General features: G+C 65.5%; 1 protein-coding gene across 1 annotated transcript in view; it reads right to left on the bottom strand.

Moving 5' to 3' along the window:
• Positions 1-4,434: 4,434 nt before the first annotated feature.
• PARVB (parvin beta) overlaps positions 4,435-14,842 on the bottom strand; it is a 68,665-nt gene continuing 58,257 nt past the window's right edge. The window contains exons 9-13 of the mRNA XM_054719621.1: positions 12,437-12,498; positions 10,351-10,419; positions 7,775-7,876; positions 6,029-6,101; positions 4,435-4,878 (exon numbers count right to left, since the gene is read on the bottom strand). Of these exons, the coding sequence (XP_054575596.1) occupies positions 4,802-4,878; positions 6,029-6,101; positions 7,775-7,876; positions 10,351-10,419; positions 12,437-12,498 (383 nt within the window). The 3' untranslated portion in view covers positions 4,435-4,801. The remainder of the gene's footprint in view (positions 4,879-6,028; positions 6,102-7,774; positions 7,877-10,350; positions 10,420-12,436; positions 12,499-14,842) is intronic.

The following is a 14,842-nucleotide window of genomic DNA, read 5'->3' as shown; positions in this document are numbered from 1 at the left end:
AAGTGCCACCTGCCTTCCTGTTTGGGGATCTTCACACTTACTGGTCCCGCCACCCAGAAGCCCTGGCCCCAGCTTTTAAAATGGCGAAGCCCTCCTCCCTGTCATCCGCCTCAACGCCTCCTCCTTCAGGAAGCCTTCCTGAACTGCCCTGTCTAACGCAGGTGCTCTCTCCCAGTCCTCACCGCAGCCCCCGGAGGACCCTTTGTCCCTGGGCCTGGCACGACGCCTGGCACCACGTGGGCTCCGGCGGACAGATGCTGACAGATGTCATACGGACGTTCATGTTCCCACTGTGTACGGCTCATGGGGTCCCAGGACCCCGCCCCAGGGCGACGCCCAACCCTGGTAGGCGTGAGGGTCAGAACGACTTACTGGACTGAATCAGGCCCCAAACAGCGGATTTCCACTTAAAACGAAACTGACAAACCCCGAGCTCCCCAAGCCCAGCCCCTGCGTGGTGGTGACCCTGCCGGGCGGGGACGGTGACCTGCCGGGCGTGGACGGTGACCTGCCGGGCGGGGACGGTGCTGAGCTGGCTCTGCCTGGGGAACGCTTAAAGGGATGACCTCAGAAAGTCCCTTCTTTCTCTAGATTCTCAGAGTCTCAAATCCCGCCGAGGGCCAGCGGCCACATACTGCCACGGGCCCCAGGCACCGGCCACAGGGACCCCCCAGAGGCCCAGGGGGAGGTGGCAGAGTTCGAGGCTTTCCTGAGTGCATGCAGCTCACCCCGGGGTGCCCACCCAGAGGATGGAGATGGAGCAGCTTCCATAAAGACGGGGGATTCGGCGTGCCGGGTCCGCTCCCACTCCTGTGGACCTGCAGCCCGACCTTCTCCCTCTTCCTCCTCCAGAAGGTCCTCCATGCCCCCCCCTGCTCCCCCCCCACACACACACCTCCCTCTCCCTCGGCCGCCCGGGCCTCCTGCACCCAGTTAACCCTACGAATCCCCGCATGCTCAGCTCTCTTGGGGCTCTGGGCAGTGGCCTGGCTATGTCACGGGCCACTGGACACTCGGCGAAGGTCCCCTGACCAGGACTGACCCCAGGACCCCGGCAGGTTCGGTGCCGTTGCTGCCTGAGAGCCCGGACGCTCTGTCCTCATCAGTTAGGAGACAGTCCCACCCAATAAGAGCGCCGGCGGGCAGGCTGGCCTGGGCCCAGCTCTGTCTCAGCACCACGGACCTCTGGGCCACGACCTCTGGGCCGGGACCTCTGGGCCGGGACCTCTGGGCCGGGACATCTGGGCCGGGACGTCTGGGCCGCGACCTCTGGGCCGGGACGTCTGGGCTGGGACCTCTGGGCCGGGACCTCTGGGCCGGGACTCGCTGGGGGAGAGGAACGTGCCCTGTGGGTGGTAGGGTGCTTATCAGCAGCCCAGGGACACCCCTCCCCCAGCGTGACACCCACTGACCCCAGACATCACCCACATCCTGATTTAAGGGAGGGAGGGGTCAGGAGGGGTCCCTCTGGAGGGTGTGGGTCCCTTTAAGCACCAGCAGGTCCCCCGGGAGCAGAGCCAGGCCTCCCAGCAGGTGGTCATTTTGTCTTTTTTAGGCGGCGCTGCTCCCAGCTCTCAGGCGGCCATGCTCCGAGCCACGGTTCTAACATCCCAGGACGGGCGATGCCTCCATGACGTCCGCCAGGGGGTCGGCCGCAGGGCCAGGTGAGCGTGAAGATGTGGCCACCATCAGGGTCACCGAGGCGTCCCCTGCCCGCCTCCCGGCAGCCGCCTCTCCTCCGGCCTGTGCCACTGGCCGCCAGCCACTCCTGTCCTGGTCTGGAACTGGGGCTGGGGGTGGGGTGTCAGAGGGTTGGGGTGCCCACCCCACCCCATGCCTCACAATCACTCATCCACAGCTGTGACTGCCCCGTTCCCAGCGGCTCCCGCCCATGAAACCCCGGGGCTCAGCCCATGGGGCCCCCCCAGCCCCACACAGCACTGTGCGCTGGCTCCTCACCGCCTCCTGTCCCACTGCGGCGCCAGGTGCCAGGTGAGGCGCCGGGTGGGGATCATGTCGCCCGGTGCCAGCTCTGGACAGGCACCACCGATAGCCGCCCAACAGAGGCAGCGACGGCCGTGACAGGTTCTTTCTTGGAAAAATCCCAGCGGCCTGTTCCCACCACACGGCATTCTCCTAAAACCCAGCGGCCTGTTCCCACCACACGGCATTCTCCTAAAACCCCAGCGGCCTGTTCCCACCACACGGCATTCTCCTAAAACCCCAGCGGCCTGTTCCCACCACACGGCATTCTCCTAACGAGGCCGGCTTCGGAGCCGCGGGGCACCGGGCCCCCAGCACACACACGGAAGGTGTCGGCTTCCTGCGGTCGCGGGCGGGCAGTTCAACAACACAGCGGGTTTGAGCGGCTTTTATTTAATATCCAGAAGTCCAAAGTCAACAGTGCTTAAAACGATCGTAAGGACAATAAAACACTGGCACACGGCGGGGAGGAAGGATCCCGCTGCTTCAGAACGGCGCCGCTCTTTGTCACGTCCAACCGGGACCCGGGGCAGGCACCGGCGCGGCTTGCATAACCCTGTGGTTGTTAAAGGGGGAACAGAGCTTCGGGCCAGCGGGGTGGGGGAGGGTCAAAGACACGCCCAGAGAGCGGGAGGAAGGCGCGTTTCCCCGGGGCCGGAGAGCTGTCTGGCTCACTGGGTTCCTGTGATGAGAGCCCCTCTACAGAGGGGGCAGGTGCACCCCCAGAAGACGCCCAGCTCCCCTGACCCTGAACTCACGCCCAGACCACTACGCCCCCAAGCCAACGAGACGGTGGGGTGATCACACGAAGGACTCATTCCCCAAGCAGAGCTCACCCTTCTTGCTTTGATTCATTTTTAGGGAGAGAGGAAGGGAGAGGGAGAGAGAGAGAAACATCAATGTGAGAACACGTCCATCAGCTGCCTCCTGCACGCCCCCTACTGGGGATCGAACCCTGATGGGCCAGGGCCGTCTGACCTGCCTGGGACGGCCCCCAGTGCACCCGTCCAGGCCACGCTGCGAGTTCTGACTCACACTGGAAAGTGGAAAAGAAAAATGAAATGGTTCAGCCGAAGGGGGTCCTCGGCAGGTGTGCGTAAGGCACCCCACACCTCAGAACCAACTTGGAAAAATAATTCGGGTGAAATATCACCCGCTCCCCGGACACCATGGGCTCCGACAGTCAGCGCGTGAGGCGGTGGCCCGGGGCGTCAGTTCCCCATCTCGCTGTTCCTTTCCCTCCCCCACCTGGCTCGGTGAGGGCCCCGAGACCCGCAGAGCTGCCCACCCGGGCCGGCCGCCCCAAGGCTTGCCTCCTGGGTCCCCTCCCCGCAGGGCCCCAGGGGCTGTAATGAAGGCAGCACCGACTGTCCCCGCTCAGCCACGTGCCAGTCCCGCCCTGCAATGCCGGGCGTCCCGCAGGAGACGACCCAACGCCATCTTCATTATTCCTTTCCCCCGCGGGCAGCCACCTCCACCAACACGCTGTGACCCGGGATGGGATACCACCCCCTTTTCCAGGTCTCGAGCAGGGACAGCCGACTGAGCAGGAGCCACGTTCCCACAGCCTGTCTCCTGCGGGAGGGCGGACACCGAAGAGAAGGGGGAGGAGGCTGATCGCAGGGGCCTCCCTGGGGTTCGCACCCCCATCATAAGCCCCAGCTGGGCCCCTGGGGACCGAGGTTCGGGGGCTGAGCCCCAGCGGGCGCCTCCCCATCTCTCTCCTGCGCCTCGGCGAGCCTGGGGATGGGCAGCACGGAGGTGAGTGAGCGGCATCTCCTGCAGGGGCCCCAGGGGAGGTGCCGAGACTCCGGGATCGAGAGGAAAGCCTCGCTCCCTCCAGGAGGGGCTGCCGTGCCCCAGAACCCGCGTGCTGGAGCCCGAACCCCCGGGGCCTCAGAAAGGACAACCTGAGGTGATGCCGGTGAAATTAGGTCACGTGGCTGGGTGCGGCCCAACAGGACGAGAGTCCTTACACAAGTGGTCAGGGCGCACACACACACACACACACACACACACACAGAGGGACGCCCGGGAGGACCGGGGAGGACAGGGCTCTGCAGGCCACGGAGGGCGGCTCCGAAGGAACCCAGGCTGCCCACCGGCTCTCGGCGCCCGGGCCGGAGCTGAGAGGATAAACTGTCGTCTGAGCTGCCCGGGCTGCGGCTCGGCCGCGGCGCCCTGAGCGAAGGGATACGCCTGCTTCTGACGTTTCTGAACGGCATCGCCCTCGGAGGGCCCTGGGGGGATCCCGCGGACCCGCTCCCACCCGCCCCCCCCCCCCCGCACAGACACAGGCGTCCCCTGGGCGGGACCTCCCTGGGGGCGGGCGGCGGGCATCTGGGCCTTAGACGTTTGTGCAAAGCGAGATGAACACAACACGGAGCGGCCACGGAGCAGGAACGTGGGGGCCATTCCTGCCGCAGCAAAGGCTTCTGGGACTGGATGGAGTTCTTAAAACTGCAAAACGCTTTTTACTGAGAAGGCCTCGTTCCGGGGAGCGCGCTCCCGGGAGGTCCCGCCGGGATGGCCGAGCTGCCGGGCCTCTCGGGCGACGCCTGTGACCCCTGATGGTGCCGTCAGGTGGAACGCGGGCGCCCCGCCCGGGGCTGAGGGGCCTGGGTCCGGCGGTTTTCCTTTTCATCGTCTGGTCCAGGCCGACGGCCGCTGACGCAGCCGGGAGCCCCGAGAAGCGAGGCCTCAGAGCCCAGCAGCTCCCAGACACGGGCAGGAGGTCGGGGCAACAGCCCCAGAAGGTGGGGGTGGGGGAGCAGGGAGGGGCGTGGGCTGGCGGGGAGCACAGGGCCGCCGCCGCGAGTCACTCGGCGTTCTTGTACTTGTTGAACAGGTTGTAAAGGACCCGCAGGGTGGACTTGAGGTCCAGGCTCACCACGTCTGCAGAGGAAACAGGGAGCGTTACGGGGACGCACCTGGGCCTGGCGTGGCTGCGGCAGAGCATCGTCCGGGCCGCTCTGGGCAGCGCATCCCAGACACAGGGCTCCCGCGAGCCCCCGGCCGCACCTGAGCCATGAGCCCTGGGGTGGCCAGCACAGGGTCCCCTCCGTCCCCTTAGGACGCGCGTGGGGACCAGTGTGCGACCAGGGGCGTCTGCGTGGAGTGGGGTCCACAGCAGCCGAGGACACTCGCTGGGGACCACACACCCCAGGCTCGCCTGCGCCAGGACCACGGGTGCCGCGGGGCCGGGCCCCCTGGGGCGGGCAGGTGGCAGCTGCCGTCCCTCCCCTGAAGCTGGGCACGTGGTGTGGCCGGCCCAGGACCCTGGGGCATGTCCGCTCCCTCCGGGCCCCGGGGGCGGGGGCTGCGGTTCAGGGGTCACCGGACGGCATTCCTGTCCCTGATGGGCGTCGGGAGAGGAATGAACACGTCCCGCCCAGAGCTCGTGCTGGGCCGAGGACAGCGGTTCTCGAAGTGGGTTCCCGGACCCGGGGCATCGGCGTCACCTGGGACTTGTTACGAATGGGACTTCGTCCCACAGCCCCGAGTCGGGATCTGTTCTCGGAGAAGCCCTTCTGGGATTCAGACGCTCCCTCGAGGCGGAGAACCCGGAGTCGGCCACCGGACACAGCGGCCGGGAAGGGGCAGCGAGGGGGCCTCCCCGGGCCTGGCCTCGGCCCCTCGTGGGGTGTGAACGTGCCGCCTTCCTGCTCACAAGCATCGCCGTTCGCTGGCCATCGGGGACGCTGCCTGACAGCCCTTCAGGCAGCAAAGCCTCTGCTGTCCTTCGGCCGGGACGCAAACCCAGCCCGAGCCCCGGCCCGAGACGCCATTAAACCTGAGGCCCATGGCAGAGGCCGCGGCCTCCGGGTCACGTGGCTCCTAAAAACCGGGCGTTGGTGGCTCCGTCCGCGCAGCCCGCCCGGTCCCCAAAGCCGGGAGCATGAGGACAAGGGGCATGGACACCCGGGGTCGGCACAGCGGCCTGAGCCACCCGCTCAGAGTCTAACCTCAGAGGGGCCCCCCGCCACGTCGGGGCCTGGCCACCCTTCCCTGCTGCCCGCCTCCCCAGGGCCCGGGGCGGCCTTACCTTCCGGCCGGGCCTTGGGTTTCTGGAGGCCCCCGTCCAGCATCAGCTCAAAGGCGAAGGACACGTTGTGGACCTGCGAGGTGTGGGGTTAACGCCGGGGCCACGCTGCCCGGCCCGCCCGCTCCCCCACTCTCCCCCAAAAGGACAGGGGGGAGCAAGCGTGGACAGCGTGGCCTCTGCAATGACCAAGGCCCCGGGGCCCGGCGGGCTGACGTCTGTGGAGGCAGCGCACGCTCACTTGGTGGTCCGTCCTCCCCTCACCAGTGATCAGGGGCGGCTGGGAGGTGCAGGGGTGAAGGCGGGGAGCCTGTCCTTGGGGGCTTGGGGTCCCTGTGTGTCTGCCCCAGGCCCTGGCACTTCCACAGGATGAGAAGCAACAGTGACCCCATTTTACAGATGAGGAAACCGAGGCTCAGAGAAGACAAGTCACTTCCCAGAGGTGCCGGGCCCCGGGCCCTGTCCCCAGCGCAGAGCAGCCCTTCACCTCCCCCCGCCCACAGCCAGCAGCTGGCCGCCATCCAGATCGGCTCATCGGCACACGCACGGCGGGCCGTGGAGGCGGGCGGAGACAGGACCGAGAGAGGGAGAGTCAGGTTAGGCACCAGCCCGACTCGGGAACCGAAAGCAGCCTCCCCGGCCAGCTCCCATTCACAGTGAAGGCGCACGGGACGGGAATGGGCGGCCTCCCTCCTCCAGCCGGGCAGCTAAGGGGTCAGAGGGGACGGCGGGCAGGGGGCGGCACCCGGCTGCTGGCACAGGGCCTCGCCCGGGCCGCCCGTGAGCCTCGCCGTCCTCCCAGCGGACTTACTCCTCTGAACCAAGAAAAACTCCTCCCCAACCACGCTTCTGCCCCAGCCACGTCGGGCCGCCCGGCACGAGCCTCGTCTCAGCGGTGCCCTCTTGCCGGGACATGGCACGGCACCGATTCCTGCCGGTTCCACAGCTCGGCTGGGTCCCCTGCTCTCACACTCACACTCGCCATCACAGGGACTCACTGCTCCGTCTCGGCGGGGGGAGGGGGATCGGCGCTGGGCCGTGCCAGCAGCCGCCGGTGCAGCGGGCAGACTGATCCGCACTGGCCGGACGCACAGGTCCCCGCTGCCTGCCCCCGACGCGTGGGTCTAGCCCTTTGGGGAAATGACACGACAGAAGCCCATGCGCCCAAAGCAGTATGGTCGGGCCCTTTGCCCAGTTTCCAAGGCGACCAAAAGCTGCGGGCGGCTGGGCTTCAGGCGGGAGGCGAACGGCCGGCCACACAGGGCGGGGCGCGGACGGAGAGCCAGCGACCCAAGCGGCACAGTTAGGCCCCGGCACCAAACAGCCCGCTCCGGGGAGTTTTGCTCGACACAATCCTCAGGAATTAAAATATTCGAGAAGATGCCTTCTTGTTTCCATAGGGATAAAACAGGACCGCGTTGATTGGGCAAGAGCGGGGGCCAGGAGGCCGCAGCCCCACGGCCACGCCCTGAGCACGGCACCTGGGAGCTGGGGGAGCAGCAGGGGACCGGCTGTGACGCCCGCGTGGCACGAACAGGGGACGGGCGGGCAACCGCACCAACATTGACCACGATTATCAGGGACGATCTTGCCGGGCGGGAGATGCCGGGAGAGGACAAGGCGTCGGTTTCCCTCTTTCCCGTGGGCCCCGTCTGACCGCGAGGCCACCTGTGGTGCAGCTTTAAGTCTGCAGAATGCGCCTGGCCCCTGAGGGCTGCGGCACCTGACCGCGTGGCGGAGACACCGTACCTTCTGGTCGAAGCCGTCCGGGGTCAGGTAGAAGTTGTGCAGGGGCACGAAGTAGTCCTCCAGCAGGCCCATGAGCAGAACCAGGTACACGCCGTCTGCAAACTACGGGACACACCGGTCACGCTGGGGATGGCGCACGGAGCGGCCCTGCTCCGTGTCCACTCAAAAGGAGGGGCCGGGCCGGCCGGCGTGGCTCAGGGGTTCAGCACTGACCCATGAACCAGGAGGTCAGGGTTCAATTCCCGGTCAGGGCACAGGCCCGGGTTGCGGGCTGGATCCGCAGTGTGGGGCGTGCAGGAGGCAGCCGATCCATGATTCTCTCTCATCATTGATGTTTCTATCTCTCCCTCCCTCTCCCTTCCTCTCTGAAACCAATAAAAATATATTGAAAGGGGGGAAAAATTACAAACAGCTGTGCAGTGTGATCCAGTGCCATCTAGAAAATGCATTTATGGACACAAAATATCTAGAAAAATGTCCATCACACGGTGACCTACAGTGACCCCCGGAGAGGACGATGGAGGGACAGAGGGGAGGGAGGAGGGGGGTTTCGACCTGTCAGTTCGTACATTCCGCACCGTGAACCTATCAGACAGCAGGTAGCAGCGGCCGTGTGCCAGGTTGGCAAGGCGCTGACGTAACCAACGCATCTGCACAGAAACCATCCCCACGTGAGAACCGGGCGCGGCTTTCCCAGAGAGACCCGCCGCCGCGAGGACTGCCCGTGTGGAGAAAGGTCTGGAACGGCCCGCGGCACAGATGGCATTGCGGAGGGTGTTCTTTGTTCTGCTTATCTGCAGTCTCAGACTTCCCCACAATGAACCTGAATTACTTTTTTAATTAGAAAAGCAAATGAGAAGAGTTAGAGCGCGGAGTGAATGCAATCAGCCGGCTTCAGGGGATCAGCTGCGCGAGCACTCGGCGCCGGGCCTCGCGGCTCCAGATTCCGCCGCTAATCCCGGGGAATGATGTTTGGTCGCGGCGCCCGCGGCTGCTGGAAACGTGTCCCGCCGCGCTATTTTTGTTTTGAGAGGGCGTGGGGGAGGACGCCTGAACAATCCAGAGGTCAGCGATGCTGACCGTCTCGGTCAAAAGCCCACGTATCAGATGCTGCGCTCTCACATGAGTAAGCCAGACATGAGCTGTCACCCAGCCCGCCCCGAGGAAGAGCAGACGCAGGTAGGGTTCTGCGCCGTGTGCAGCGGTGCGGTGTGAGTGTGCGCTGTCTGTTTGCAGGATGAGTCCTCTCTGAACCTGTATCCGTGCTGCCTCGTGTGATACAAAACCCCGCAGATGTTACACGCATCGCTAACACGAGACACCCAACCTGAAAAGAGCCCTGGCCCGTGTGGCTCAGTGTTTGGAGTAACAGCCCAGGCACCGAAGGGTCTTGGGTTCAATTCCCAGTAAAGGGCACGCACCTGGGTTGCAGGTTCAATCCCAGGCCCCGGCCAGGGCATGCGCAGGAGGCAACCAATCAGCGTGTCTCTCCCTCATCAACGTTTCTCTCTCTGTGTCTCTCCCTCTCCCTCCCACTATCTCTAAAAAAGAATGGAAAACTATCCTCGGGTGAGGATTAATAACAACAATCCTATCTAATAAAAGAGTAATATGCAAATTGACCATCACTCCAACACACAAGATGGCTGCCCCCGTGTGGACACAAGATGGCCGCCACAAGATGACCAGCAGGGGAGGGCTGTTGGGAGGGATCAGGCCAGCAGGGGAGGGCAGTTGGGGGCGATCAAGCCTGCAGGGGAGGGCAGTTAGGGGTGACCAGGCTGGCAGAGGAGGGAAGTTGGGGGCGACCGGGCCTGCAGGGAAGGGCAGTTGGGGGGGACCCAGGCCTGCAGGGGAGAGCAGTTGGGGTTGACCAGGCCTGCAGGGGAGGGCAGTTAGGGGTGACCAGGCTTGCAGGGGAGGGCAGTTAGGAGCAATCAGGCTGGCAGGGGAGTGGTTAGGGGGTGATCAGGCTGGCCGGCAGAAGCGGTTAGGGGCAATCAGGAAGGCAGGCAGATGAGCAGTTGGGAGCCAGCAGTCCTGGATTGTGAGAGGGATGTCCGACTGCCCATTTAGGCCCGATCCGGGCAGTCGGACATCTCTTGAGGGGTCCCAGATTGGAGAGGGTGCAGGCTGGGCTGAGGGACACAACCCCCTGTGCATGAATTTCATGCACTGGGCCTCTGGTATATATATATATATAGTTGAGCCCTCCCCCCAGAACACGGCTTGGGTCAGTATTAAAGTGTTTGCGGGGCCACCAGCCCTGCCTCTGCCGGGACTTCGCCTCCAGAACGGGGAGAGACTAGCTGTCTGTTGCCTAAACCAGTGGCTGCCAGCCGTCCGGACCTCGTGGACCACAGGGGCCCGCGGACCGCCGATGGCGACTGCTGGTCTAAACCACTCAGTTTGTGGGCTTTGCTCCGAGGGCCCCGGGAGAGAAAGGCGGAGGGCCTGCGAGACGGCGCGGCGGCCAGGCTGGCGCTGCGGGTGGCTGTTCCTGCCGGACAGGCACGACGGCAGCCGGTTTGCTCACGGGGCCCCTGGGCTCGGAGCCTCCCCCCAGAGCCACTCACCTGGGTCTCCAGCTCCGTCACCTCCAGATTCAGCTTGTTAAGGTGCTTGTTCACGAACGTGATGAGAGACTGCGGAGGCAAAGGGATGGGCTGTGAGACCAGCTCCCCAAGGCAAAGGGACAGGGGCTGAGATCAGCTCCCCGAGGCAAAGGGACAGGGGCTGAGACCAGCTCCCCGAGGCAAAGGGACAGGGGCTGTGAGACCAGCTCCCCGAGGCAAAGGGACAGGGGCTGAGATCAGCTCCCCGAGGCAAAGGGACAGGGGCTGTGAGACCAGCTCCCCGAGGCAAAGGGACAGGGGCTGTGAGACCAGCTCCCCGAGACAAAGGGACAGGGGCTGAGACCAGCTCCCCGAGGCAAAGGGACAGGGGCTGAGACCAGCTCCCCGAGGCAAAGGGACAGGGGCTGAGACCAGCTCCCCGAGGCAAAGGGAAAGGGGCTGAGACCAGCTCCCCGAGACAAAGGGACAGGGGCTGAGATCAGCTCCCCGAGACAAAGGGACAGGGGCTGAGACCAGCTCCCGAGGCAAAGGGACAGGGGCTGAGACCAGCTCCCAAGGCAAAGGGACAGGGGCTGAGACCAGCTCCCGAGGCAAAGGGACAGGGGCTGAGACCAGCTCCCCGAGGCAAAGGGACAGGGGCTGAGACCAGCTCCCCGAGGCAAAGGGAAAGGGGCTGAGACCAGCTCCCCAAGGCAAAGGGACAGGGGCTGTGAGACCAGCTCCCTGGGGGCTGGGGGGGGCTGAGACCAGCTCCTCCCGGGGTCGATGGACGGCCCACCCCTGGCTTTGGGAAACACTTCCCTAATCCCCTCTGTTTACTGAAATAAAAAGCTCGTGTTTAAAACGAAATGTTCTTACAATCACCCCTGGTTTGCATGCGACTGTGCCCCAAACCCTCCCGGCTAAAGAAGGAAACACATCCCCGATGGCCAAGCCACGCGCTCACGCGCCCACCCGGGGCCCCGCAGGACCCTGCTGGCCGGGCGGGCACTGAACTGGTAAATGTGCCCTCGGCGCCCCCTGCACCAGGAGAGACGGAGAGAAAGGCTGCCTGGCCACGGCCTCCCGGTTCCGTAACCGGCGGGCCCGGCGTGGTCTCGGGAGCGGGCGTTTGCACACCTGTCCCCTGTGGACTTTCTCAGCCACGACACCCAGCTTCCGTGGAAACGCAATCCGCCCCCGCCCACCCCGCCCCTGGACGCGAGGTCCTTTCCACAGTCCTGCTGCTCCATTTGACGGAGCCGCCACCACGTGCCACCCGCCGCTGGGTGCTGGGGACACGGCCAGCCGGCCAGAGCCCACGCCGCAGGCCTGACATAATCCTCCAGGCACACGCCTAGCGACGGGACGGCGACGTCGAGAGACACGGCCAAGGAGTGGGAGGAGACGGGAGGCTGGTGAGGGGCTCACGGGAGAGGCGTGGCTCCCGCCCTGGAGGTGGGGGCAGGGAGGGGCTTTGCGCTGGGCCGGGGTGCGGGCTGCGGGGTGTTTAGGAGCGGGGCTGGGGTGCAGAGCAGGCCCCGGCCACACACATGAGTGCGAACCCTTCGGGACCTTCAGGCCGTGGCTGGACGTGGGTGGATGGGACAGAGTGGGAGGGGTGACTGGGAAGACCTGGACGGGGGGCGGCAGGGGCCCCTGCAGTTAAGTCTGGGTGCAGGGAAGCTCTCACAGCAGCTCTGGGGCGGGGGGGGGGGGGGGGGAGCTGTCGGCAGATGAAAGGGTTTGGTCTCTTTCGGTGCTAAGCAGTGAAGAGCGAGTTCGGGTCATTTCCACTGCGGACGCCGCTGCGTGGAGCCAAGAGCCAGCGGCTGACTCGCTTAAAAACATCTCCCACGGGAAGGGAGCCTCGATGGGAGCGCCCAGCCTCGCGGGCCTGGGCGGGGCGCACCCGCAGACGCGGCAGGTGAGCGGGCGGGTGCCCAGGGCGGAGACAGAGCTCAAAGCTGCTAACTCCCGGCCTGACGTTCCATTTTATCGTAGTTACACTCGGACCCACGTGGCAGGTGTTCTGAGACCTCACACGTGTCCCCCCCCCCCCGCCCCGTGGGAGCTGACACAGACGGGGACGCACGGCGCGGCTCACCTTCTTCACCAGGCTCAGCTTGTCCGGGGCGTGGTCGAACAGCGTGTCGAAGGCGTCGCGCTCTGCGGGGGGGGGGGGGGGGGGGGGGGGGGGGGGACACGGGGAGGGTCAGGCACCGCGCTGCTCCGCCCCGCGCCCGTCTGTCCCGGGAAGAGGCGGCGCCCGCCTCAGACAGACGGCCACCCCTGCCTGATTCCTGCCGCTCCCGCAGGGCCGAGAGCAGGCGCCGCGGGGAAGGCGCCCCCGAGGGTCCTGCTCACAGCTCCATCTTCCGACAGGACACCCGGCAGCATGGACGTCCGCCCCCTCACCGAGGACGGAGGCGTCCGTTCCCACGCGCCCCAACAGTAAATCCTGTGGGTCCGCCGCTCCCCTCCGCTGGCCATGGCCGCCCCACACAGCCCCCTCGCCCTCACCTGGCGCAGCTGCGGCTGCTGGCTTCACAGGCCCCCCCACCCCCCCACCCCACTCTGAGCCCCGGGAGCCAGTCTCCCAACCCAGCAGAGAAGCTCTTTAAAGTGCAAATCGGACCCTTTCTTGCGTCCTCCCCAACCCTGTGCAGACGGAAGTCACCCACAGCTGCTCATCCTCTTAAAGGACAGACCGTTCCCCCTCCTGTGGCCCTCGGACTCAAAGGGCTCAGCGTCTCTCTCTCTCTCTCTCACACACACACACACAGACACAGACACACACACACAGACACACACACAGACACACACAGACAGACACACAGACACACACACAGACACAGACAAACACACACAGACACACACAGACACACACACACACACACACACACAGACACAGACACACAGACACACACACACAGAGACACACACAGACACACACACACACACACACAGACACACAGACACAGACACAGACATAGACACACACACACACACACACAGACACACACAGACACACACACAGACACACACAGACACACACACAGACACACACACAGACACAGAGACACACACACACACACAGACACACACACACAGACACACACACACACACACACAGACACACACACACACACAGACAGACACACAGACACACACACACACACACACACACACACACACACACACAGACACACACCCTCCCTGACTTCACTCCACCAACCAGCTTCCGGGCTCCTGCACGGTCACTGCTCACCACCGGCCTGTGCACCTGCTGTGCGCCTGCCTCACCTCCGGCAGGTGCTCTCGGCACCACCTCCTCCGGGGCCTTCCTGGCCGTGGAGAGAGCAGCCCTGCCCGTCCCTCCTCCCCCGGCGCGGGGGCTCATGCCCGACCACTGCTTGGGTACGTTTGCTTTTATCTGTCTGCTCCGCGTGACCGGCTGGACCGCAGGTCCTCGGGGCTGGCACTCTGCCGCTTGTTCCTGCACTCTCTCCGGCCACCAGGCGACAGGACGGGGCAGGACAGAGACCAGGGTGGACGCAGGGCCGTGGGGGGCCGCTGGACCCGGCAGGAGGGCTGAGGCCTCCAGGGTGGACGCAGGGCCGTGGGGGGCCGCTGGACCCGGCAGGAGGGCTGAGGCCTCCAGGGTGGACGCAGGGCCGTGGGGGGCTGCTGCTGGGGCAGGAGGGCATTTGGAAGGGCCTGGGGCTCCCGACTTCTGTCCTGAAGGAGCCCCTGCCCCCACGCTTTCTGAGGTCAGTAGAGAACCAGGGCTTAGGCCCAAACCCCAAACCCCAGTGTGTTCTGGGGCTGCAAGCCCAGCCCAGTGGGGTGGGTGGGAAGCTCCTCCTCCAGCCTGGGGGTGGCCAGGAGCCCGGAGCCAGGGCCGGCTCAGGGGTGCTCCTGGACTGTGCGGGCTGAGGGGGTGGGGAGGGGAAGGGGAGGGGCAATGAGAGAGAAGGCAGGGCCCCTGGAGAAAGCACCCCGGCCCTGCTCCACCCCCTGCCCCCACCTGGCCCTGAAAGGAAGGTGCTCGGTGCTCAGAACCCAGGGGCAGGGGCACCCAGGGGCAGGGGCACCCAGGGGCAGGGGCACCCAGGGGCAGGGGCACCCAGGGGCAGGGGCACCCAGGGGCAGGAGCAGCTCCCAGCCCTGCCCGGCCCAGGGCGTCTCTTGGCTTTAGGGGGAGGGGAGGAAGGTGAGAGGCAAAGACGAAGGGAGAGAAGGAAGGTGTGTGTGTGTGATGTACACACGTGAACATGGGGACGGCGGGTGCATATGTTGGGGGCGGGGGGGACACGACCATAAGGCCCAGCGCAGAAGCCTTCCTGCCGCAGCGAACTGCGTTACAATCTCTAGGACTGCGTGCGATGGGAGCCGGCGGGGAGCTGATGTTCCGGAAGCTCAGCACCGATTCCAGGGCAGCCGGGGAGCCCGTGGGGGGAGGGCGCTGACGTCAGCGGTATATTTAGCTGGGCCACCGCTGGGCTCCCGC

Source organism: Eptesicus fuscus, chromosome 7, assembly GCF_027574615.1.
Source record: "Eptesicus fuscus isolate TK198812 chromosome 7, DD_ASM_mEF_20220401, whole genome shotgun sequence".
In the NCBI taxonomy this organism is placed as follows: domain Eukaryota; kingdom Metazoa; phylum Chordata; class Mammalia; order Chiroptera; family Vespertilionidae; genus Eptesicus; species Eptesicus fuscus.
This window is presented reverse-complemented; position numbering and strand designations above follow the sequence as displayed.